The 26,400-nt window shown below is 43.4% G+C and overlaps 2 protein-coding genes across 4 annotated transcripts in view; one reads left to right on the forward strand and one right to left on the reverse strand.

Annotated features, from left to right (window-relative positions):
• AP1B1 (adaptor related protein complex 1 subunit beta 1) overlaps positions 1–16,279 on the reverse strand; it is a 42,462-nt gene extending 26,183 nt beyond the window's left edge. The window contains exons 1-6 of one of the 3 annotated variants that reach the window (XM_040351950.1): positions 16,086–16,279; positions 6,917–6,978; positions 6,726–6,831; positions 4,844–4,979; positions 2,739–2,984; positions 2,463–2,653 (exon numbers count right to left, since the gene is read on the reverse strand). In XM_040351950.1, the coding sequence (XP_040207884.1) occupies positions 2,463–2,653; positions 2,739–2,984; positions 4,844–4,979; positions 6,726–6,831; positions 6,917–6,953 (716 nt within the window). In that variant the 5' untranslated portion in view covers positions 6,954–6,978; positions 16,086–16,279. Of the gene's footprint in view, positions 1–2,462; positions 2,654–2,738; positions 2,985–4,843; positions 4,980–6,725; positions 6,832–6,916; positions 6,979–15,928; positions 15,992–16,085 lie in introns of those variants that run through there. The other 2 variants (XM_040351952.1, XM_040351951.1) reach the window with 2 other exon arrangements.
• Positions 16,280–16,318: 39 nt separating this feature from the next.
• LOC120939395 lies at positions 16,319–24,563 on the forward strand. Its single transcript, XM_040351953.1, has 3 exons — positions 16,319–16,438; positions 21,189–21,527; positions 22,622–24,563. The coding sequence occupies exons 2-3, from the start codon at positions 21,205–21,207 to the stop codon at positions 23,499–23,501; spliced, it is 1,203 nt and encodes a 400-aa protein (XP_040207887.1). The 5' UTR covers positions 16,319–16,438; positions 21,189–21,204; the 3' UTR covers positions 23,502–24,563.
• Positions 24,564–26,400: the final 1,837 nt, after the last annotated feature.

The following is a 26,400-nucleotide window of genomic DNA, read 5'->3' on the forward strand; positions in this document are numbered from 1 at the left end:
CCTATGAAGGATCCACTGTCCTGGGCCCATATAGCACTCTGGCAACAGAAACATTAGGCCCCCAAAGGTTTCTAAGTTCTGGGCCCAGGGTCCAGCTCTCTGTGACAGAAAGCATTATGGGCTATACCCCAATGGTTTGGGGTCCGGTTGCTGACCACTTTAGCACTGAGGCCTTTGGACAGAACCGGTTAGCCCACCCTAATCCCAAGGATGTGGAGGCAAGCTAAACCATGACCAACACCTAAGACACTGGCGTAAAAACTGAGGTACTCCTCCTATGGGAGGGGGTTATATAGGGAGGGGCACTTCCTGTTTTTGAGATTGCCAGTGTCCATCACCTGAAGGTACTCCATATAACCCATATAGTAATGAATATGCCGCTCAGTGTCCCGTGATGTACGATAAAGAAACACATCTTAAGTCTCCCAAGAGCATGTGGGAAATGTGTTATGGTTTGATGACACCAAGGTTGAAATATTTGCCCAAAAACAACACTGCACATTACCAAAAGAAAACCATACCCACTGTGAAGCATGGTGGTGGCATCATGCTTTGGGGCTGTTTTTTCCAGCTGGAACAAGGGCCTTAGTCAAGGTAGAGGGAATTGTGAACAGTTTCAACTACCAGTCAATATTGGCACAAAACCTTCAGCTTTCTAGCATAAGCCTGAACGTGAAGAGGAACTTCATATTTCAGCATGACAACGACCCAAAGCATTCACCCAAATCAACAAAGGAATGGATTTATCAGATGAAGATTAACATTTTGGAATGGCCCAGTCAGAGCCCAGACCTAAATCAGATTGAAAATCTGTGGCATGATCTGAAGAGGGCTGTGCACAGGAGACTCCCTCACAAGCTGACAAATTTGGAGTGTTTTTGCAAAGAAGAGTGGGCAAATATTGCCAAGTCAAGATACTGGTGGACTCTTATCCAAAAAGACTGAGTGCTGTAATAAAATCAAAAGGTGCTTCAACAAAGAATTAGTGTAAGGCCTCGTACACACGACCGAACATGTCTGCTGAAACTGGTCCGCGGACCAGTTTCAGCAGACATGTTCGGTCGTGTGTACGGCCGACCGGACAATTTTCCGGCGGATCGGACAGGTTTCCAGCGGACGAATGTTTCTTAGCATGCTAAGAAACATGTCCGCTGGAAGCCTGTCCGACTTACCGGACATGTCCGCTCGGCCGAAAGCCCTCGCATGCGTCGAAGTGATTCGACGCATGCGTGGAAACATTGACCTTCCAGGGTCGCGCACGTCGCCGCGGGCCACCGCGTATCCTGTCCGTGTGGATTTCGGTTTGATGGTGTGTAAAACCATCAGACCGAAATCTCCAAGTGGACATGTCCGATGAAAACGGTCCGCGGACCGTTTTCATCGGACATGTCCCCTCGTGTGTACGAGGCCTAAGGGTGTGCACACTTATGCAACCATATTATTTTAGGTTTTTATTTTTACTTCCCACCATCTAAAAGATTTCAGTTTGTTCAGTTTATAGGTCACATTAAAGGTGGAAAACATTCTGAAATGATTTATCTTTGTCTCATTTTTTTACATCACATAAACCTGACATTTTAACAGGGGTGAGTAGACTTTTTATATCCACTGTAGGTCTCAAGGGTGTCAGCTGGTAGTCAAAAAATGTAACTTGCCACATTAAGCTATTTCAGCAGTTTCATGTTTTAAAGCAACAACCTATGTTTCAATTTAACCATGTTCCTTAAAGTATAGTGTATGTTGGGTACAGTTTTGTATCCTGCTGGGATATTTACAATTATCTGGGGCTCTGTTAAAAAGTAATGCCAACAAGGATTTCATCATCTGGTAAAAGGTGTCTTGCAGGACAGGACGTAAGGCCCCTTTCACATAGGCTGAACTGCGCTTAACTCTGGTTTGCTCAACAGGGGATCTGTTCACAGATCCCCCACTGAGCAGAGCAGGTGGACGACAGATCCATGTTCGCTCGGTTCATGAAGTGGACAAAGCCCGCTCTGCTCAATGGGCAGTCAGGTGTAAACAGACTGTCTGTCCGTTTACATCCAACTGCCCTCCAATGGCCACATGGAGGGGGAACAGATCCCCTTCAGTTTGTTTTTGCCAGATAGGATTGGAGGTAGGCGGGTGTAAACGGGCACAAGTCCGCTGCTCTATAAAGGAGAATGGAAGGTCTGATGGGGTCTGCCTGAAAAACATACAGGCAGACCTGATAGGATCTCTTGTGTGAAAGGACCCTAAATCTCTCTAATGGAGCCCCAATAAAGTAGTAAAAACCCATTAGGGATTTAAACTTCCCCACTCTCTAAACAAAAGTTTCAGCTGGACATACGTTTTTTCATAATGCATAACGAAGAAACACAATTAGAAATTGTTGTTTTGGTGTTCATGCATGTGTCCAATTCACTCTTCAACTTGCTAACAGTGTTCCTTGGCATGACATTATGTCATTATAAATTGTTTACCTCTGAGCTTCACGATCATCCTTGGGGATATAGTTTGCCAAACAGTCCAAGATAAAGATCTGACCCCATTCAGTACATTCATTTAGAGCAGTCAGCAGCTTGTTGATTGACTGAGGATTCAGATCCAATAAGTTACTACTTGGGTGAGATTCAGCAATCTCTGAGAGAGCTGCTACTGCATTAGCCACAACCTAGAAGAAGATGGAAATACTAAACACTCTGTACTTGCTAACACGTATTTTTAGAATTCACAGTTACACACAAAAAAGTACTCACCATTGGATTAGAATCAGAGATCAGATCTTTCAATGTGTCCAGAAAACCCTGGTCTTCCACTAGCTGAGCATTGATGTCATGCAGCTTGGCTACACACACTGCTGCTGTCTTGCGCACATATGGGTCCTCATCTTTCAGGCACTTACGAAGTGGTTCACAAAGATACTCTGTGATTTTGTCCACACGTATACAACCCATAGTGCGTACAGCTAAAGCACGGATTAAAGGGTTGGGGTCTTCACAGTCCTAAGAAAAAATAAATAAAATCAGTTAAAGAAAGACATCCCCTTACACTTCAGTTAAATTGTACTGGGGAATACGTATGCCACCACTGCTGGCTTCCCTTCTGGTCATGAAGATCCAACATATTCAACATTCTCAAACTTTAAAATTGTGCATGCTTGTTCTGAGCCCATGACAGAAAATATTCAAGCTACATGCAGCCATCATATTTCTTTTAGAACAGATGTAAATGCTAGCTTAAAAGAAGTTTGGCTTTTATTCCCCCTTTTCCTACATTTCCAAGTGGATGCGGCATTGGTCCCCTAGCCGCTTCCAAGACCGAGAACCGATCCCTCAAACACCACAGATTGCTCGGTTCTCAGAGCTCCATGAGCAGAGAGCTGGTGACTGTCAGGCCGCGTACACACGGTGGTTCCAAACCGATGAGAATGGACCGAAGTTCAGTTTCATCGGTCCAAACCGACCGTGTGTATGGCCATCCGGTCTGTTGTCCTTCGGTCCAAAATTTTAAAACATGCTTCAAAATCGAACCGATGGACCGTTGACCGATCGGTCCAAACCGATGGTTAGTACAGAAAAGCATCAGTTCAAAACCCGCGCATGCTCAGAATCAAGTCGACGCATGCTTGGAAGCATTGAACTTCGTTTTTTTTCAGCACGTCGTGTGTTTTACGTCACCGCGTTCTGACCCGATCGGTTTTTGGAACGATGGTATGTATGCACATTAGACCGTCAGGCCACTTCAGCGGTGAACCGTTGGAAACGGCCCGTCGGACCATTCTCATCGGTTTGGATCGACCGTGTGTACGCGGCCTCAGTCATCGCTCTCTGCTTTGCCGCGCTCACTGGAGCACTGAGCTGTGGAGGGGGCGGGATCGGCTAGCTCAGGCTCTTAGCGGCTTGCAGAGAGGCCGAGACGGTTGCCGATCCAGACATGTAGGCAGATCCAGACTTTGGTATCATGATCTAGCCCGAGCCTGGACCGGCTCTGTAATATCAGCGGACAGCTGGCTTTAGCGTCACAGGAGTGCAGAACAAACTGCACTTCTATGAGCCATAGGAGAAGTACAGCTAAATGAGCTTCGGATGCACCATTTCTAAAAGTCTTTTTCCAATCATTTTCACCTGATGATCCTGCTAGCAGTTCAGAGGTAAACTGGGCAGGGCTGATGAACACTGCAGAGTGCACAGAAACTTACAAGCACACTGTTACTGGCAGGATCACACACTGATCATTTCAAGAATACACTTCTTTTCCTAGTGTGACAACACTCACTCACTGCACTATATCTATGGAGGAGCAGTGCTGTCACACTAAGACAGGAAGAGTGCTAGGACCATAGAAGGCATCCCCCTTTTCTCATCTACATAACAAAGGAGGCGGCGTTCTGTAGTTCAGAGGTGAGCTTGGCAGGGCTGAAAGACACTGCTCAGGAACATACAACCTCAGTGGACATTTGGCAGGTTCAACAGGGTTTTTTTTCCCCCATTTGTTTTTTTTCAAACAGATATAACAGAACACTTTTTAAATAATAAGTATATTGTTAAAGTATATTTAAAAAATGAAGAGAACAAATAAGAGAAGTTCATTGTTAGTTTGCATAGGTTTATGAGCAAATGTCATTACAAAGCCAGATGATCAGCTTTACTTAGGATACTTTTATATAGTTAGATGCAGAAATTTAGCAAAATTTGGAAAATAATGTGCAGCTCCAAGAAATTCAAGTTATTGCACATTTCATTTCTTCCTTATATGCCTAAATATAAATAGGGATTCCACTGGTAACAGTTACAGAATAGTACAGACTAGTTATTTAAGTAACTTACAGACCGTGCTATACCTTTCTATCTAACAAACTTACCTTTACAAAAGTGTTTACAGCCATGATGGCCATGTCAGGCTGGCTTTTAGCATAGTTCATCAAGTACAAATAAACCAGCTTCTTCAGCTCCAAGTTATCTGTCTGCATGCAGTTCACAACATCAGGGAACAGGGCACTGTCACAAGAGCAAAAATTACATTATACTGTGCATTTGTTAAAAAAATTATTCAGTAAATAGTCACCAGTGTTGCCCGTGGTTTACCGCCTGCAGTTAATCTTGCTAGGCACTAATAGTCAGAGATAACAGTGTCTTCGATCTCACATTGCAGGTATGCAGCTATGAGTCTTGTGGGCACAGAAGTGCTTAGGCACCCTCACATGCATGCAATACCTTGCCAAAGGAATTCAAGAGAAAAGGTCAATATTTCAGGGTATTAAACAATTAACATTTCTAAATAGTTCCTATAACTTAGGAAACCTTCACCTTTAAACCACAAACCAAAAATGTAGTATAATGCAGCTTATTACTCATTTTTTCATGATAAATGAATAAAAGCAGATCATTGTAGGCACCCCTGTCAATGGTAAATGATTTGTCTCAACCCTCTGCCCCCTTTTTTTTTTTTTCAATCAAAGATTTTTATTGAAGATACAGCAACATAAAATTGCCAACAGTACGCACCCGCCACTGAGGTCAAGTACAGAAAAATATTAAACATAATAGTACATTAACAGAGGCAACTTGCATAAAAAATAAAATAAAAAAATGCTGCACCATTTACAGAGAAAAAGCTGTCCCCTCTCAAGTATTCTCTCATTATACCCTGCAGAGATGAACCAAACAAGCCAGCATTGAGCCAAAGCAAATCTACCGATGCGAGCCCTGGAACATCCAACCACAGTTCCCATAAGCTCTCAAACTTATGTGCATTAGCCCTATGTTGGTAGATAAGCTTTTTCAATCTTAACAGTTTACCTATATTTTTATCCCATTCCCTCACAGTGGGGGTGGGGGGGGTCCTCTGACCTCCAATGTACCATGATCAGCTTTCGTGCCTGGAACAAGGCTCTGAGTATAGCCTCTCTTCCAATAATCAGGTCTTTGGGTCTAGGGGGGAAGGGCCACCTAAAAAACACTGAGTTGACCGCATTTACCACCCCTGCCCTGTAGGGGGGGTAATATTTAGAGCCTGGAACAAGGCTCCAAGTATAGCCTCTCTTCCAATCAGGTCTTTGGGTCTAGGGGGAAGGGTCACCTAAAAAAACACTGAGTTGACCCCATTTACCACCCCTGCCATGTATTATCGGGCACCACCACAAAAGGTGTATCGGGTCACCATGATCCCCCTTGCTCCTTGTAGATTCTGTTTGTAAGCCAATCAAGTATAGTTTATGAGGAGTAACACCCTCAGAAGGATATACAGTTGAGTTAGCCATTGTGATATATTTAATGAGCTAACTGCCACTTTTGCTGGACAGCTTGGTCTGGTAAAGAAAGCTAAACAATAAACAGACTTACTGGCTGGATCACCAGGTGAAAAAGGGATAAAAAGCTCTAGAAGAAAAAAAAATGGAGCCGTCACATCTAAATAATTGGTAGGCTCCAATATATTGCTTTTAGGTTTAATGGCACTTTAGGAAAATGTGACATTTGGTGCTGATGTAGGACTGCTGAAGAAGAAAAGTTAAATTAGCAGATCACCATTTTCTGAAATGCCTGACTTGGCACAGTCAGTCAATCACGTATGCAATGACTGACAACCGGATGTTAGTAAAAGCCAAGTCAACCTTCCATTTTCCACTAATCAGCCAGAGTGGAAACTATTCTTCTTTCACTGGATGAAACCAAGCAGAACACAAGACCTCATCGGCCGTCTTCAATTACACCAAAGCACGATGAAAAGGTACACCTCCTACTCACCTGACATCCTTCCCCACAGTCATAGAGGCAATGACTTTCTTTACAGCCTCCTTCTTCTTCTCCTTCTTGTCGCTGTTCAGTTCTGCTTTTAGCTCAAAGATCTCACCTGCAAGTGTGAAATATAAACTTAGCGTCTGCAGCCATTTCCAAACAAAACCGTTTTTTATTTCTCACCTCCCAAAATCCCTCACCTTTCTTGGTGGTTGTGAAATACTTTGAGTCCGTCATGTTTGCTCTGGGCTTTCACACCTAGCTGGAAGGAGAGACAAAATGTCAGTGAAATGAACAGGGAACCGTTATTCCGGGCTGTCAGCTGACTTTCCAGGAAGGAGAGAGGCTAAGCTACCCCCATTCAACAGGAAAAAAAACACAGGCAAGGTCAGAAGGGGAGAGACACAGGATTAGATACAGCAAGTGACATATCCTCCACCCAAACTTATCACTTATTTTCCATAGGCTGGACAGAATGATAGAACTAATCAGAAAGAAAGTCTGTGGACTTCCCCTCCCATTCATTACTGGCAGTATGAGGAAGAAACAGTTGGCTTTTATTATTGACTTATTTTAGAAGCTTTCCAAATACATAAAGTGTCTGTGGTTCTGAATACAGTTTGGAAAGAGAACTTTCATATTAAACTATAAGGCACCTTTCGCTATTTAATAAATGCATGTAAGGAGGCTCAGTTCTGCCTTTTTTTTTTTCAGGTTTCAAAAAAGGTCTATGTAATTGGCGGACCTCCAGCTGTTGCAGAACTACAAGTCCCATGTGGCATAGCAAGACTGACAGCCACAAGAATGACACCCAGAGGCATGATGGGACTTGTAGTTTTGCAACAGCTGGAGGTCCGCTAATTGCGTATCCCTGGTCTAGATCAAGGGCACCCCACAGCTCTTTTATACATGATATATGCCCTATACAGTAAAACCTTGGTTTGCGAGCATTAGGGTTGTCCCGATACCACTTTTTTAGGACTGAGTACAAGTACCGATACTTTTTTTCAAGTAGTCGCCGATACCGAATACCGATACTTTTTTAAAATGTGTCCCCACATGCAGCCATGTCCCCCCACAAATGCAGCCATGTCCCCCCCATATATGCAGCCATGTCCTCCCCATATCCAGCCATGTCCCCCCCCCATATGCAGCCATGACCTCCCCATACCAGCCATGTCCCCCCCATATGCAGCAATGTCCTCCCCATACAAGCCATGTCCCCCCCCATATGCAGCAATGTCCTCCCCATACAAGCCATGTCCCCCCCCATATGCAGCAATGTCCTCCCCATACCAGCCATGTCCCCCCCCAAAAAAATCAGCCATGTCCCCCCCTTACCGTACATGCTGCCGCGCCATCACAGCTTTGAATAGCTGTAGTCTCTCACGCTGCGTATAGACACTCCCCCTTGCTCGGGATTGGACAGTTCACCCGAGCAAGGGGAGTGTCTCTACGTTGCGCCGCGGGAAAGACTACAGCTATTCAAATGAATGCTGTAATCTTCCCCGCCCGTGGTAACCAAGCAGGGATGCGGCGAGATGCGGCCATGTCCCCCCCTTACCGTACATGCTGCCGCGCCGCGCGGGGAACATCACAGCTTTGAATAGCTGTAGTCTCTCACGCTGCGTATAGACACTCCCCCTTGCTCGGGATTGGACAGTTCACCCGAGCAAGTGTCTCTACGCTGCGCCGCGGGAAAGACTACAGCTATTCAAATGAATGCTGTAATCTTCCCCGCCCGTGGTAACCAAGCAGGGATGCGGCGAGATGCGGCTTTAGCGGCGGGATTCGTTCGGCGCTTGCGGCGGCGTGGGGGGGAAGTATTCTATTTTGGTATCGGGGGTATTTGCGGGAGTACGAGTACTCCCGCAAATACTCTGTATCGGTCCCGATACCGATACTAGTATCGGTATCGGGACAACCCTAGCGAGCATAATTCATTCCCGAAAGATGCTTGTAATCGAAAGCACTTGTATATCAAAGCGAATTTCCCCAAGGGAAATAATGGAAACTCAGGTAATTCGTTCTGCAACCATTTGCTCATAGGTTCTTCAGTTTATAGTCCATATAAAAAAGATTATAGCAATGTGATTGGTTGTGTAACCATAAAATGTCCATTCACAAATGGAAGGCAAATGGAAGGCTCCACAAGGGGTTTAGAAGCAAAATCCAGCAGGAGCTACAGAGTATAAAAGAGAAGAGAGGCGCCTCTAAGTGTAGCAATATGTTGCTAAATGTTGTACCTTCATTAAATGTAACCATATTGCTACACTTAGGGGTGCCTCTCTTCTCTTTTATACTCAGTTGTGACATGATGCTGCTTGTATATCAAGACATCGCTTGTATATCAAATCACAATGTATTTAAAAATGTTGCTAGTCTTTCAAAACACTCTCAAACCAAGTTACTCTCAAACCAAGGTTTTACTGTATCAGCGATGTCCACGGAAAATTTTAAAGCCTGCCAGCCAACATTTTTCCACGGAAAATCTGTCAATTGTCCGATGGAGCAAACAAACGGTCGTATTTTCTGCCAACAGGCTGTCAACACACAATTCCCGTCGGAAAATCATTGCCGGATCATGTGTACAAGGCTTTACTTGCCTGATCCTTAGCTTTCTCTCTGCAGACTGAACTCCCCCCATGCTCTGGCGTGGACTGTTCCTTGAGGTCTCACATCCAAATCCAATACAGGGTTATGGGCCCTACATTGGTCTTTATTACTTTATAGGGGAGAAAAGGCTGCAGATACCAGTTTAACAATGTGGAACAGTCTGTGGGAGCAGAAGATCAGGTAACTCCATTGCAAGGGAGCTTATAGCTTTAAATGTTGAATATCTGTGCCCTTCTGCATCTTCTAAATTCACACGCATTGAGCATTTCTTTTAATTCAGCAACGTTGGTGCCACTATTCATCATTTATAATAGGAAACCGAATGTATATCAAATGCACTCCAGTAAAGTTGTTTCAAAAGTTCCCAATTCCAATGAGAGGAAGCTACAGCACTGTACAGGTGACTGTCCTCACAGGATTTGGGGTCCTCAACTCTCTGAGGATCCCACAAGAAGACCCAACGCCACCTTGCCCAGGTAAGCCTATTGGAAGCTTGGGAGTAAGGTTAATAAAAGTTTATTTTATTTTGACTTGTGCCATGCAGTGTTTTGACAACAGGGGCTGGAGGGCAGCCACATATGCAGATCTTACATTTCAGGCCCCTTTCACACTGGGGCGGGAGGTGCGGTGGCGGTATAGCGCCGCTATACCGTCGGAATTGCGGCGGTATTCGGCCGCTAGCGGTGCGGTTTTAACCCCCGCTAGTGGCCGCAAAAAGTTTAAATAATTAAACAACCGAAAATACATATTTTTTTGTTCTGTTGAGTCAGTCAAAATTTGAGATGTGACTGGCTCTATTGGCACCACCCAGCTGGACAAAAGTTGACTGAATACTTAAAGGAGCCAGGTGGAAAACATTTCGGCCCTAAGGCATTCAAGCGGCCGTGGGTGTTGCAGCTGCTTGAATACAATAGCATGGAGTGTAGATCTGTCCACCCATGCTGCTTAGCGTGGATTCAGTGATCCCTCCAGCAAACTGAACAAGAGAAAAATGAAGACTATGGCTAATCGAAAAAAAAAAAAAAAAAAAAAAAAAAAAAAAAAATTGTGAACACGGCTGATGCAAGGGCACATTTTTGTTCAAATAGATTGGTGCTACGAAGTGCCTGATTTTTTTTATCTCATATGAATAGAGTAAAATATATATATATATATATATATATATATATATACACACACACACACACAAATATATATATATATATATATATATATATATACACACATACACACATACACAGGGGTTGACAAATTTGCTTGGAATCTAGGAGCCAGGTAAAAAAGTTAGGAGCCAGGAAATGCACCCCGTCCCGACGAGCTTGCGCGCAGAAGCGAACACATACGTGAGCAGCGCCCGCATATGTAAACGGTGTTCAAACCACACGTGAGGTATCGCCGCGATTGGTAGAGCGCGAGCAATAATTCTAGCCATAGACTTCCTCTGTAACTCAAAACATGCAACCTGTAGATTTTTTTTAAACGTCGCCTATGAAGATTTTAAAGGGTAAAAGTTTGTCGGCATTCCACGAGCGGACGCAATTTTGAAGCGTGACATGTTGGGTATGAATTTACTTGGCGTAACATTATCTTTCATAATATAAAAAAAAAATGGGGATAACTTTACTGTTTTATTTTTTTATTAAAAAAAGTGTCATTTTTTCACAAAAAAAGTGCGCTTGTAAGACCGCTGCGCAAATACGGCGTGACAGAAAGTATTGCAACGATCACCATTTTATTCTCTAGGGTGTTAGGATAAAAAATATATATAATGTTTGGGGGTTCTAATTAGAGGGAAGAAGATGGCAGTGAAAATAGTGAAAAATTACATTAGAATTGCTGTTTAACTTGTAATGCTTAGCTTGTAATACCAATGGCCACCACCAGATGGCGCCAGATCACATCTGGTGGTAATAACGTGTAATACCAACGGCTCACCACCAGATGGCCCCAGGTCAGGTTTTTTTGCCCCCCTTCCAATTCAAGTCGCCAGGACCCTATTTCTAGTCGCCATGGCGACCTGGCGCCCGGGATTTGTCGAGCCCTGTAATATATATATATATATATATATATATATATATATATATATATATATATATATATATATATATATATATATATATATATATATATATATATATATATATATATATATATATATATATATATATATATATATATATATATATATATATATATATATACACATATACATATACATATACACACACACACAAAGTATATTTTATAGTTTCTGGCTGGGCTCAACTAGGGCTCCCATTTAGCAGCTCTTGTTGCCATTATCGGACTCCCAGAACCAGAATTAGAACAAGAACATCACTGCCTGATAAGACAAGGTGGGCTCTATCCTGAAACTAATGCCGCGTACACACGATCGTTTTTCGGCATGAAAATAAATTACATTTTTCAGCATGTCCAAAAAACGAAGTTTTTCCAACTTCATCATTAAAAACGACGTTGCCCACACACCATCGTTTTTAAAAAATGATGAACAAAGCGCAGTGACGTACAACACGTACGAGGGCACTCTGAAGGGGAAGTTCTATTCGCCTTTGGGCTGCTTTTAGCTGATGCCTTGTTCGTAAAAGACGATTTGCGCTTTTTTGTCTGTTACAGCGTGATGAATGTGCTTACTCCATTATGAATGGTAGTTTTACCAGATCGAGCGCTCTCGTCTCATAACTCGCTTCTGGGCATGTGCGGGTTTAAAACGTCGTTTTAGCCCACACACGATCATTTTTTACAACCCGAAAAACGACATTTTAAAAAACGACATTAAAAAATGCAGCATGTTCGAATTTATTTTTTTGTCTTTTTTCAGAAGCCGAAAAACGATGTGAAGCCCACACACGATGATTTTAAATTACGTTTTTTAAAATGTCGTTTTTTTTTCCATGCCGAAAAACAACCGTGTGTACGCGGCATCAAAACGCACAGGAACGAAGCTATAGCAAGTTTTCCTATTAAAGAATTCCACGCTTGCAGAATGCCCGCCTGCCTGGACAGACTAATATAATTGTTGATCCTCTGGCTGAGACTGTGAGCTTCTTTATATCTGTTGAAGAGCAAATATCATACCAGACCCATAGTTCTGAAATATACAGTCAGTGTGGCAAAAAGGAAACCTGATCTCCAAGAGCTTTATGCGCAACAAGTGCATTTGTGTTATTCTATAATCAACTTTTACTACTATTCCTCAGCAGCAATTAAAAAATAAATATGACATTGACAGGAACTATTACAGGAATAACTCCAGTGATGACGGTCTAATTTTTAGGATTCCCTTAATACAAAAAAAAAGTCCAGAGAAGTGGGCCTAAGAATGGGGAACTAATGTGTGCAGAGAAGGAGGAAGGGATTACTGCTCTTAAAGCATGAGTTCCACAGAATACACACCCTATGACTAAGCCCCAACTTTAGGTGTGAAACGCGTTAGCTGCTTGCACCCCCTTCTGCTATACCGTATGGACTGACTGTTATGTGCTGGATTTTATTACAATAAAGGTGTTGTTCCAGGTCTGTTTCCTAATGTGTGTACAGTGTTACATTTCAGCAAAAGCTGGTAGGACAAGCTCATCCACTTCCTCATGGAACAGAGACTAGCCCAACCAGGTCTTGGAACTCCCATCTGATATAATATTATTATTATCCCCACCAAAGAAGTCACATTGTCCAAAATGAGTGAAACATCACAGTACAAAAGGGTTAGCCCATGGGCCTTCAAACTACGGCCCTCCAGTTGTTCAGGAACTACAATTCCCATCATGCCTAGTCATGTCTGTGAATGTCAGAGTTCTAGAATACCTCATGGGATGTGTAGTTCTACAACAGCTGGAGGGCCGTAGTTTGGGGATCCCTGGGTTAGACAAATCCTATATGCTGATCAGCCACTGAAATACAGGATAGTGCCACACATTGGAGCCTTTTGCATTGTTTACAGTACAAGCATTTGTACATTCCTTGGCTTCTCAAAAGTGCCTGCTGATTCCCAGATTGGAGTTCTTTTACAGATATCTCCAACTCCGCTGTCCATGATTTTGTACCTGCATATATTGATAATATACACTCAGCGGACACTTTACTAGGTACAACAGTTCAATTGCTTGGTAACGCGAAATGTTAATCAGCCAATCACATGGCAACAACTCAATGCATTTAGGCATCCAGATGTGGTGAAGACGACTTGCTGAAGTTCAAACCAAGCATCAGAATGGGGAAGAAAAGGGGATTTAAGTGATTTTGAACGTGGAATGGTTGTTGGTGCCAGACGGGCTGGTATGAGCATTTCAAAAACTGCTGATCTACTGGGATTTTCACACACAACCATCTCTAGAGTTTACAGAGAATGGTCTGAGAAAAAGAAAATGTCCAGTGAGCGGAAGTTGTGTGGACAAGAAATTGTCCAGTGAGCGGCAGTTGTGTGGACGAAAAATCCTTGTTAATGTCAAGGATCAGAGGACAATAGTCAGACCGGTTCGAGATGATAGAAAGGCAACAGTAAGTCAAATAACCACTCATTACAACTGAGGTATGCAGAATACCATCTCTGAATGCACAACACATCAAAACTTGAAGCAGATGGGCTACAGCAGCAGAAGACCACTCCTGTCAGCTGAGAACAAGAAATTGAGGCTACAATTCCCATCCAGATGGTAGGGTCAGAATTTGGCGTAGACAACATAAAAAGCATGGACCCATCCTGCCTTGTATCAATGGTTCAGGCTGGTGGTGGTGTAATGGTGTGGGGGATATTTTCGTGGCACACTTTGGGCCCCTTAGTACCAATTGAGCATCGTTCAAAAGCTACAGTATTGTGGCTGACCAAGTCCATCCCTTTATGACTACAGTTTACCCGTCTTCTGATGGCTCTTCCAGCAGGATAATGCTCCATGTCACAAAGATCAAATCATCTCACCACTGGTTTCTTGAATTTGGTTGCGTTTTGCATATTCTAAGGGGAAAAATACCACCAAACTAGCACAGGACCCTTTCCCAAATAACATTGCAGCTGCGCTGCATTGATGTGGACGGGCACCATTGGATTTTATTCCTATTGTGATGCGATTCAGTACGAGTCGCATCTGAAGTCACATTAGTGTAAACCAGGCCTAAGAGTGCCATCCAAAGTACATTGTACTTGTTTCTTTACAGAAAGGTGCCCCCTCTATAAGAGGTCAAGTGATGTCAGTCATCCATTCCTAACTATGTGTGGCACAATTCAGATACACCACTGTTGGGGGATTCATTCACAAAACACTAAAGCCCAACCTTTCCACATTAGTGCATTGCAAGAATGCATTTCAGGAGTACTATTCATCCCGACACGTCCGTTTACCTCCGACTGCCCATAGAGGAGAATGGAGAGTCAAATCGGGTCCAGCTGAAAAACTGACCTCTTGTGTGAAAGGGGCCTAACAGTTGAAGATGCCACCACCAACGTGGGTGCTGCTGCCTTCCAGATCCAGTGCAGAGTAGCTGCCCTGCTGCATAGTAACCACAGGGGGGTTGCTCACTCAGCATGAGTGCCATTTAGAGAACGCCTTATATATTTCCCAATGAATACAAGGAGTTCGCTGGTTGGACGAGGCGGACAACGTGATGATGACTCGCCACCCCACCTCATCCGGTCAGAGAAGAACACTTTGCATTAATTGAGAAAAATAAAGTTATTCTCTGAGTGGCCAGTGAGTGACCATCTGTGGTTACTATGCACGAGGGCAGACGCTGCATTGGTTTGGAGGTTAGCGAGGATTACTGCAGTAGTGGCGACTACTACATCGATTTCCAGCCACGGCACGCGCTGGGGAAGAAGCGGCCCAGAGGGCCGATTCTTCACTGCACATGTACCGATGAGGTACAAGGTAAAGATCTCCTAAATGGCGCACGTGTTTAGGAAATATTTTCAGTACATATAGGTAAGCCTCATTAAAAACTTACCTATATGTAAAAATGTCTCTGGGGAGGGGGGGGGGGTGTTTACAACCGCTCTAACTGTTCTGATTGTCCAGGGGCACACCAAAAGGCTATACTTACCCGATCCTTCCATCCTCCTGAAAAAAAAGTCCTCCCCCATGTCCAGCAGTGGACCGTTCCTTCCCGGAGCTGATATATGGCGGTGATGATGTCAGGAACAGTCCATACACAAGGGGGGGATTGAAGGATTGGCGGATTAGGTAAGTATATCTCCGCGCGCCTCGTCCATAGGCAAAAATTAGCAGTTAACCCATACAGTGCAGGCACAGCCCCAAATGCATGGGGGAAAAATAATTCCCAGAATTCTTTTTTTAAGGAAATGTCACACAACAAACTTTGTTTAAAAAAAAAAAAGTGACCAGTGCGATACGCTGTGATTAGTGTGTTATCACCAAAGTTATCAAACCAGATCGCAGCATACATCAGACACTGGTGTGAATGACCCCTAACATTGGTCCAATGTAACTAGACCACCCAATCCATAGCTGGGAATGTGTACTGGGTGTCTCAAAGCAGGGAATGAATGGGAAGAGCAAGGAAGTGACGGGACAATGTCATTGTATGTCAGTGTCACCCCCTACCATACACCCCACAGTGTCACTCACCTGTCCTCCTCAGATCGGTGACCCCACTACACTGACAAGCCTTCCCCTCCCCCCGTCATCAGCTGGTCGCCCACTTCCGGCTCCGGCCTCTCCCGCCCGCCCCATGGAAGCCCCGATCCCCGGCTAGGAAAATAGCGGCACAGGCTGCCGGGCTGACCTGAGCGGAGGACGCGGTGTCCTGTCCCGGGGCTTGGGCTGCTCGGATGACGAGGATGTTTAGTGTGTAGACCGGACTCCTCCTCCTCCTCTCTGCACTTCACCGCAAAGATGGCGGACACCTGCTGCAGGAAGTGACGCCGACGAGGAGCCGCCGTAATCCACGTCTACGAGGTAGAGTTACCATAGGAACACGGCAAGCTGGACCGGGAGAATGTCCGAGCTGTACTGAGGGAGAGGGCGAGTAGGGTGGGAAGAAGGCGGCTGTGAGGTGGGCGGTGTGCTTCCGGAACAATGGCAGCCATCGCTCCTCAGGGCTCTGTACAGGACCGTGATATGTGATTGGGGCTCAGGGTTAGTGCACGGCTTACAATGTGTGTAATGTGCTGGGGGGAGAAGGGACACTGGGGATAGAGAGAGGATTGTGTCTTTCAATTGGGTCTCATTCACACCGACAGGTAGGCCTCTGCTTCCACACCGGGCCAAACACCGCCTCGGGACGCAGCATCACTCCATGCAACTAGGGCCTCATTCACACCGAAAAGTAGACCTCTGTGTCTACACCGGGCAATACACCGCCTCAGGATGCAATATCACTCCATGCAACTAGGGCCTCATTCACACAGACAGGCCTCTGCGTCCACACCGGGCTAAACACCGCCTCAGGACGCAACATCACTCCATGTAACTAGGGCCTCATTCACACCAAAAAGTAGACCTCTGTGTCTACACCGGGCAATACACCGCCTAAGGACGCAATATCACTCCATGCAACTAGGGCCTCATTCACACCGAAAGTAGACCTCTGTGTCTACACCGGGCAATACACCGCCTCAGGACGCAATATCACTCCATGCAACTAGGGCCTCATTCACACCGAAAAGTAGACCTCTGTGTCTACACCGGGCAATACACCGCCTAAGGACGCAATATCACTCCATGCAACTAGGGCCTCATTCACACCGAAAGTAGACCTCTGTGTCTACACCGGGCAAATGGCAATACACCGCCTCAGGACGCAATATCACTCCATGCAACTAGGGCCTCATTCACACAGACAGGCCTTTGCGTCCACACCGGGCTGAACACCGCCTCGGGACGCAACATCACTCCATGCAACTAGGGCCTCATTCACACCGAAAGTAGACCTCTGTGTCTACACCGGGCAATACACCGCCTCAGGAGGCAATATCACTCAATGCAACTAGGGCCTCATTCACACAGACAGACAGGGCTCTGCGTCCACACCGGGCAAAACACCGCCTCGGGACGCAGCATCACTCCATGCAACTAGGGCCTCATTCACACAGACAGACAGGGCTCTGCGTCCACACCTGGCAAAACACCGCCTCGGGACGCAGCATCACTCCATGCAACTAGGGCCTCATTCACACAGACAGACAGGGCTCTGCGTCCACACCGGGCAAAACACCGCCTTGGGACGCAGCATCACTCCATGCAACTAGGGCCTCATTCACACAGACAGACAGGGCTCTGTGTCTACACCGGGCAATACACCGCCTCAGGATGCAACATCACTCCATGTAACTAGGGCCTCATTCACACAGACAGGCCTCTTCGTCCACACCGGGCTAAACACCGCCTCAGGACGCAGCATCGCTCCATGGTACTAGGGCCTCATTCACACCGAAAAGTAGACCTCTGCGTCCACACCGGGATAATCACTGCCTCAGGACGCAGCATCACTCCATGCAACTAGGGCCTCATTCACACTGACAGACAGGCCTCTGCATCCACACTGGGCCAAACACTGCCTCAGGACGCAGCATCACTCCATGCAGCTAGGGCCTCATTCACACAGACAGGCCTCTGCGTCCACACCGGGCAAAACACCACCTCAGGACGCAGCATCACTCCATGCAACTAGGGCCTTATTCACACAGACAGGCCTCTGCGTCCACACTGGGCAAAACACTGCCTCAGGACGCAGCATCACTCCATGCAGCTAGGGCCTCGTTCACACCGAGAGGTAGACCTCTGTGTCCACACCGGGCAAAACACTGCCTCAGGACGCAGCATCACTCCATGCAACTAGGGCCTCATTCACACCAACAGGTGGGCCTTTGCGTCCACACTGGGCCAAACACCACCTCAGGACGCAGCATCACTTCATGCAACTAGGGCCTCGTTCACACAGACGGGCCTCTGCGTCCACAACACTGCCTCAGGACGCAGCATCACTCCATGCAACTAGGGCCTCGTTCACACTGAAAAGTAGACCTCTGCGTCCACACCGGGCTAAACACCACCTCAGGACGCAGCATCACTCCATGCAGCTAGGGCCTCATTCACACCGACAGGTAGGCCTCTGCGTCCACACTGGGCCAAACACTGCAACGCAGCAACTAAGGCCTCATTCACACTGGACATGTCAATGTGTGTAGGCCTCATTCGCATTAGCGTACCTATCCGTACACCTGTGCAAAGAGCCTTCTTTGTCTGCGCAAGTGTTTCATGCATCTGAATACAGACGGTGCCATTCATGTCTATTGTGACGCAGTGGCTGGGGACCCGCACAGTAGTAAACTGGGACCAGTGTGGTACAGATAGGTAAACCCGTGTGCATCGGATCAGTGTCTGAGCTCCAGTGTAGTGCTGATATGTGTATCAAGTGATGAGCTTGGTGTGTTTGGACAAGGATTTGAATCTACCAGAAAGCCATCACCTGCACAGGCCAAAATTCTGCAGCCAGAACGTTCCACACCTCACAGCTGCTTACATACATGCAGGGCATGGAATTAGGGGTGCACTGAATGGACATTTTGGTGCCTAAAAAGAAGGAAAACCAATACCGAAAATGACAGTTTAAAAAAAAAAAATTATATTTTTATATACAATTGTTTTATAGTCGACTTTTTAATTGAAATCAATTTAATATTTAGTGCAAAAAAAGCTCCTGAAAAATGCAGTCTCTAACCATCTGTTGTATCATGTCCCCAGTGTCTAACCATCTGATACAGGAGACGGTCAGAGACTGCAGACATAATACAGGAGAGCGGTCAGAGACTGCAGACTTGATACAGGAGAGCGGTCAGAGACTGCAGACTTGATACAGGAGATCAATGCAGCCTGCCTGTGTCTGTGGATGCAGCCTCACCAGTGCCCAGATCAACAATTTTGTGCCCTTCAGACAAAAGTCCTATGCTTTGTCCGCGGAAAATCTGTTCGTGTGTACGAGGCTTTAGTGTAGTATATAATAATAGTGATTCAGCGCTGGAAATATATAAAAAATTAAAACTAAATTGCAAGCCAGCACTGCAGATATAATCCAAAAATATCTCAATGTGAATAAATAAATAAATAGTGCAGCGCAAATAAATCTAAAATATATAAATAATCAAAAAACATAATCATAAAGTCCATAAAGTGCAAAGTGATAAAGGTGCTCCAAAAATACAATGGTGATAAAAAGTGCAGAAATCTTCATCAGATCTGTGACCCATAGGACAGGATAATCCTCCACCAAGGCTAATGGATGGCCTCTCACCTCAGCAATTCGACCTGTGGCTAGGTCAAAAAGCAATAATCATATCCTCCAAAGTGGCAAGCAGCTTTCAGGGCTCAACTCCAAAAACGTCCACCAGATGGAACCAGCAAGCAATGTACAAATACTCCCATAGATCAATCTGTGCGGGTCAGATCCGCCTCCGGGGCCGATGAGCCTGACAGCCCTGTGGGCACACAACTAAGTGCAGCAATATTAGTATTGTGAAATACTTGTAAATTGGCAACTCACATGGGAAGAAGAAATTGCACTGTTTGTATGTAAACTGTGAGAAGTCGGCTCATGCATCTCAGAAAGAGAGCCTGCAACTTGTCTTGAAAGTGCAGACATTAGGCTGGATGACAGCTTAGATGAGGAAGTGTAAACCAACAAGATGGTGGAGAGCTTCTTGTGGGATGCAGAGTAGACCGTGTGTGATGTTATCTGGATGTTGGGGAGGCAGAGCTATGCATTTCTAGGCTGCCCATGCCGACTTTCTGGAAAGTCTGGAAATTTGTCTGGATGACAGCTTAGATGAGTAAGTGGAAACCAGCAAGATGACAGAGAGCTTCTTGTGGGATGCAGAGTAGACCGGAAGTGATGTCACCTTGATGTCGAGGGGCAGAGCCATGCATTTCAAGGCCACCCAGTCACCTGGTAACTGAGGACTTTAAACCTGGAAATGCTCAGAGGTGAGATTCACTGTACACAGAGGAAGTCTTGGTACAGACATTTGCTGATGGCCATCTTGAAGCAATATTCACTGGTGTCAAATGCCTTTGTGAGGAGGCATTCTTTAGGTTAGAGAAGAACTCCTGGTTTCCTGTCACTTTAAATACTTTGGGCAAACTTGGTTAAAATTAATTCCCACCATGCCAGAATGGTATGGCTGCTATAATAAACTGTAGCATTTGCTACATACAGTAAGCACTGTTGTTTTCCTGGAGGGTTACGAGCGACTTACAGGGCACCTCGCCAATTCAGGAATAGCTTTGTATGGGTATCAACAAAGATGACCCAAACAAAGTATTTAAAGTGACCGGAAACCTGGAGTTTTTCTTTAGAGTAGTACTAAAGCCTAAACATTTTTACCTTAATGCATTCTCTGTATTGGGGTAAAACACCCCACTATCTGTCCTTTTTAAAGCGTTTAGGAAGCATTGGGGTTATTTACGAAAGGCAAATCCACTTTGCACTACAAGTGCACTTGGAAGTGCAGTCGCTGTAAATCTGAGAGGTAGATCTGAAATGAGGGGAAGCTCTGCTGATTTTATCATCCAATCATGTGCAAGCTAAAATGTTGTTTTTTATTTTCCTTGCATGCCCCCCTCAGATCTACAGCGATTGCACTTCCAAGTACACTTGTAGTGCAAAGTAGATTTGCCTTTAGTAAATAACCCCCATTGTCTCTAAAGCTTTAAAACACCTTGTAAAACTGTTTTTTTTTCTTTATGGAAGGAAAATTAAAGAGGATGTGAGGAAGCGATTTGCTTAGGAGGCATGGTTGTTATGCAAGTCTTCGCTGTTGCCTTTGGCAGTTTTTTTTTTGTTATACTTGTGGTTTGTGCTATTTTTGCTTTATTTTAATTATTTTTTTAGAGCCAACCAATCGGATATGGATTCCTATACAGTCCTCTACCTGATGTTAGGTTTGGTGCAACTGAAGCTGCTTTTGGAGCAAACAACCCAGCGGAGGAAAAAGAGGCCAAATCGTAGGTACTGGGTGCATCCCACTGTCTCCCGTCGACTTACCAAAGGTCACTTTCATACCCTGTACCATGAGCTACGCAGGTACCCACAGAAGTTCTATGATTATGCTCACATGAGAGTGTCAACCTTTGATGCTTTGCTGGAAATACTGAGACCGCGCTTAATGCGAGCAAGAACCAATATGAGGCTTCCAGTTTCTGCAGAAGAGCGTCTGCTGGTGACACTGCGGTAAGTTCGGGTTTTCTCCATTTCCATTTGCTAGATTTCTTTACAGTGGAACCAAAGGTAAAGGTACTTACCTCTGCATTTTTTGGGGATATTTATTAAAGCAAAAAGTAAAAGATAGATATATACTATATAGTGACCCTATATTGTTGGGAAAATTCTTCCTTCAAATATTCTCATGTTATTCCATAAACTGTTTTTGTCAAAAATGTTTAATAAAAATTACCTGATTAAAAAAAAAAGAGGCTTTTAAAGCATTGTCTATTGTCAATTTTAGGTACCATAAGTTTGTCACCATTTCAATCACATGCACAATTTTTAATCTTCATGTGGTATCTATTTATGTAATGCAACATCATCTTTAATTTTTTTTTTTTTTTATCTCGGCTTAAAATTTGACTACATTATGGCACTTAACCATTCTATTTAAAATATAAGAAAATATACAGTATATATCGATTAAGCATACACTATATAATTCTAAATAACAAAATATTGTAATTCCAAGTACAAACTGTAAAGCAACAAATATAACAACTACTGTTGTCTACACCAGCCCTTAATAGACTCATTACTAAATTATCCTCCAATATAATTTTTTTACTATGAATTAAGATTACCCAAACTCTTAGTAGTATCAGCTTTATTGTACCATTCCATATATTTAAATGTTGACCTACATTGTTGCACCTCCTCCAAATCTAGAATATAATATATAAATTGTTTCCAACTCTTAATAATAATTAGAAATGTACACAATTTTTCCAATATACAGCAGTTTTTTCATATCTGGTATTACCTCACCAACCGTACGGGAAGAATATCTATATATTTTACCAAAGAGTTGGGTATGATGTGTTTGTGTGACATACAAACATTGCAACAGCCACCATTTGGAGTAATTGCCTCTCATTTCCTGTTTTTATCTATGGGACAGGAAGTAAAGGGAAATATCCGCAATAGGAGACAAAAGGAAAAGAAACCCAGGGTTTTAACCCTCCCTTACTGAATCCAAAATAGAAAAAAAAATAAGTTTTGCCTTTTTAGTGACACTTTAATATAAAATTAATTTATGTTGGTTACTTTCCTTTTTACAGGTTTTTGGCAACAGGGGAATCTTTCTCCGCCTTGCATTTCCAGTTCCTATTAGGCAAAGTCACAATACATACTATTGTGCATGATACATGTGATGCTATTTGGATTCTTCTGAAGGATGCTGTAATGCCAGAGCCCACTGAGGAAAGATGGATAGAAATCAGCAAGGATTTTGAAAAGAACAGCAACTTTCCACACTGTATTGGAGCATTGGACAGCAAGCTTATTCGGATTCAAATGCCCCCAAATAGTAGCTCCAAATTCTGCAATTATAAAAAATATTTTTCTGTTTTGCTGATGGCTATTGCTGATAGCAATTACAATTTTGTTGCCATTGATGTTGGGACGTATGGAAGCTCTACTGACTCTCAGGTTTTCCGAAACTCTGCTATGGGAAAGAGGATTATGGATGGAAGATTTCATATTCCCAGTCCCAGGCCTTTGGAGGAAAATGGAGATGTCTTTCCTTATGTAATAGTGGCAGATGATGCATTTTCACTGTCTACCTCCATCATGAAGCCTTATCCCAAGCGGGGTCTGGATGTTAAAAGAAAAGTTTTTAATTATAGGCTAACTCGAGCTCGACGTTTTGTGGAGTGTACCTTTGGTATACTAACCAATAAATGGAGGGTGTTTAGAGGTGCAATTCAAATGAACCCCAACAATATTGATACAATTGTCAAAAGTGCATGCGTTCTCCATAATTTTGTGTGTCAAAAAGAGGGGGGATATAACTTTGACGATTCCCTTACCCATGATTTAGAGGATGTTTCCTGGCCCTCTGTTCGAAGTACCAATGAAGCATGCAATCTTCGGGAGAAATTTGCCAATTACTTTATGTCACCTGCTGGAGAGCTTCCGTCGCAGTATTCCAAAATTTAAACTCCCTTCTTTTCATTTTTATTTTTACTAATCTCTTATAAACCTTATGCTCTACTGTTGTGAAATTGAAATGTATGATATTTGTTTGACTAGCTAAAGTATCTTTTGGAATGTTTCTTCTGAGTGTCAGTCTAGTATTGGGTAAAGTAGGGATTGGTTAGAAACTTTATTAGTTTACTTTTTATGCCTGTGTCCTTAGTGGAGATATTTTTGTTCTCTTTTGGCCAGGTGACAATTTTGTATATACTGTAAGTTGTGGACACATACAGAAATCAAAATCTAACTGATGGCATCACCATTTTTTCAGCATTGTGTAAAAACAGTGTAGAGCTGGATAGTGGATTAAACCTTAAGTACAATCAATATAAAATGTTCTAAATTTGCACGTGAACAATTAGTCCATGAATCGATTCATCCGATAGATCCACAGGTAAAAATCCAATGTGGAAAAGCTTCAGTGAGTTCAAAGTAAAGTTGTGAATATCCAATGTGCAAAAAATGAATCCACTCCAATCCACTCCACTTATAGATGAATCCTGCGGAATCGTTCCTCGGTCTTTCCACACCGATCAGCCCCGATCCACAGCTAGCACGTCCTTCCAGGGTTATCACAGGTGTGTGATTGAATGTGAGAGGCACACACTCAAAAGTTGGATGGAAATTTAGCCGCAATGGAAATAAAAAAGAAAGAAAATTCCATAGTGCAGGCGTTTTTGAAAAAGAGGGGAGGTTTATTTAACAAATAAAGTTTTAAAATACAAACACATTTTTTTTCCTTGCAAGGATCATTTTACCTCTCACTGACAGAGTGTATTTTAAAACTTTATTTGTTAAATAAACCTCCCCTCTTTTTCAAAAACGCCTGCACTATGGATTTTTTTTTATTTCCATTGCGGCTAAATTTCCATCCAACTTTTGAGTGTGTGCTTCAAAAATGTGTAACACCACATTTATTTGGTTACATTGTATTCACAGTCAATAGTATTGTATTTCATAAAAAGAAAATACGGAAACTGCGCTATAAACCAACATGTAAATAAAAACTGGAAAGTGTTTTTAAAATATAAACAATATAAATACCACACTAAGTGCATAAGTGTGAATATAACCCAAATAGTTTTGTATCAGATACTATAGGAGTCCAATTGCCAACAACTAAATGGCAGCAAAAAGGAAAAGAAAGTCCTGATATGTGTCAAACAAAAGTGAGTCCACAATAGCAGATGATGGCACCAATATCGCACAAGCTCCTTCACCAGAAGTATAAGCCTGTTTACCAGAACACAGGCTAGATAGGCCTGGAAGTCAAACACACTCTGAGCTGGAATAGGTCATTAGCCAGGAAGATGGACACGGGAAATCCGAACGGATGCAGATCGATCTCCTCAATTTCAGCAGCTGAAGGGTGGATGGAAGTAATCCGAGCGAGTGGAAACGATCACCTCACTCACAGCAGGTATCTCGTACAGTACCGAGGGAAGAAATACGCGCATAGCATAATATTGTATTCACAGAGTTTTTAATATAAAAAGAATCAGATATACTTACAAAAAGCATCTGAATAAAATCATGTATAAAAACAAACAGCCGACCGGCAAGCAGACACCCGTCCTATGGGCGAATACGTCAGCTCGTCAACTTCTCGACGATCGTTTCGTCTCACAAAGACGTTGTCACAGGGGATCAGGTGACGCACTGACGCATCGCATATAAAGGAAACGATGGGAACCACGCCTCGATGTGACTTTGAGACGACGGAACCACGACAATACGATCAAACAGACTCTCCAAATGGAAATAACCATAATGGAGAGCTGTAAGATATAAAAAATGAAAAATATATGCAAGCATATGATACTCGTAAAGATAAAAATATTGCACCTCCACTGGCTAAATAAGAGATTGCAATTAGATGTTACTACAAAATCTTATAAAAATAATGTATGTACACCTAAAGGAATAGTAATACATGATATATGATAATGTGAGAACATGAAAAATGAAAAACTTTGATGAAAATTAAAAAATTTGTATCAAAAAATGATTTAACAATGCATAAAATCTGAGTTCATGCATGATATATATGGAACAAAAAAATATAGCGGAGTCTCAAAGTCACACCAAGTGCACATCGATGAGAAGAAAGATACAAGAACAAAAAATGTTAAAAATTATTACATTCTCAATAAATAAAAGAGCAATCACGAGTTATCAATGAATGCGTTAAGGTCAACCTCAACATTTAAGCCAAATGGAGTAAAACACTTAATTTTGTGGATCCAGGCCATTTCTAGCCTGGATATACTACGCACCATTGAATCGCCTCTCCATTGTGGAGCGTATTTGTTTATCCCTAGAAAAATGGTTTTATCTGGGTTTTTGTCATGGGCCTCCAAATAGTGCAGAGAGACTGGGTGTTTTGGAAAACCTGTGCGGATATTAGTTATGTGCTCGTTTAGCCGCACACGTAAGGGTCGTTTTAGTTCTGCCCACGTATTGAAGCCCGCACGGGCATTGGAGCAGATAGACAACTCTTTCAGTCGAGTTTGTTATGAAAGACTTTATTTCAAACTCGAGTCCAGTGCTGGAGGAGTTGAATTTATGAGTACGTCTGTGGTTGCATCCACTTAATGTGCATACTCTACATTTTCTATACTGGTAAAACCCTGTAATATACTCCAAAAAAGCCTCTCTTGATAGAGTGGCACCAACATTTTGGATCCCCCCTATTTCTAAGAGATGGAGCTCCCTTAAAAATGACCTGTGGCCTATCTGGAAGTGCAGGTTTAAGTACTGGGTTATTAGTAAGAATGTGCCAATGTCATCTCTGTTAAAAAAAAAAAAAGAATGTGCCAATGTTTCCCCAAGAGTTTCTTGACACTAAAGTGTTGCACCGAAT

This window comes from Rana temporaria, chromosome 1 (assembly GCF_905171775.1).
Source record: "Rana temporaria chromosome 1, aRanTem1.1, whole genome shotgun sequence".
In the NCBI taxonomy this organism is placed as follows: Eukaryota; Metazoa; Chordata; class Amphibia; order Anura; family Ranidae; genus Rana; species Rana temporaria.

Coding starts and splice junctions, on each gene's coding strand:
- LOC120939395 (XM_040351953.1), top strand. CDS start 21,205: ATGGATTCCTATACAGTCCTCTACCTGATGTTAGGTTTGGTGCAACTG. Junction 21,528..22,621: donor CGTCTGCTGGTGACACTGCG/GTAAGTTCGGGT, acceptor TCCTTTTTACAG/GTTTTTGGCAACAGGGGAAT.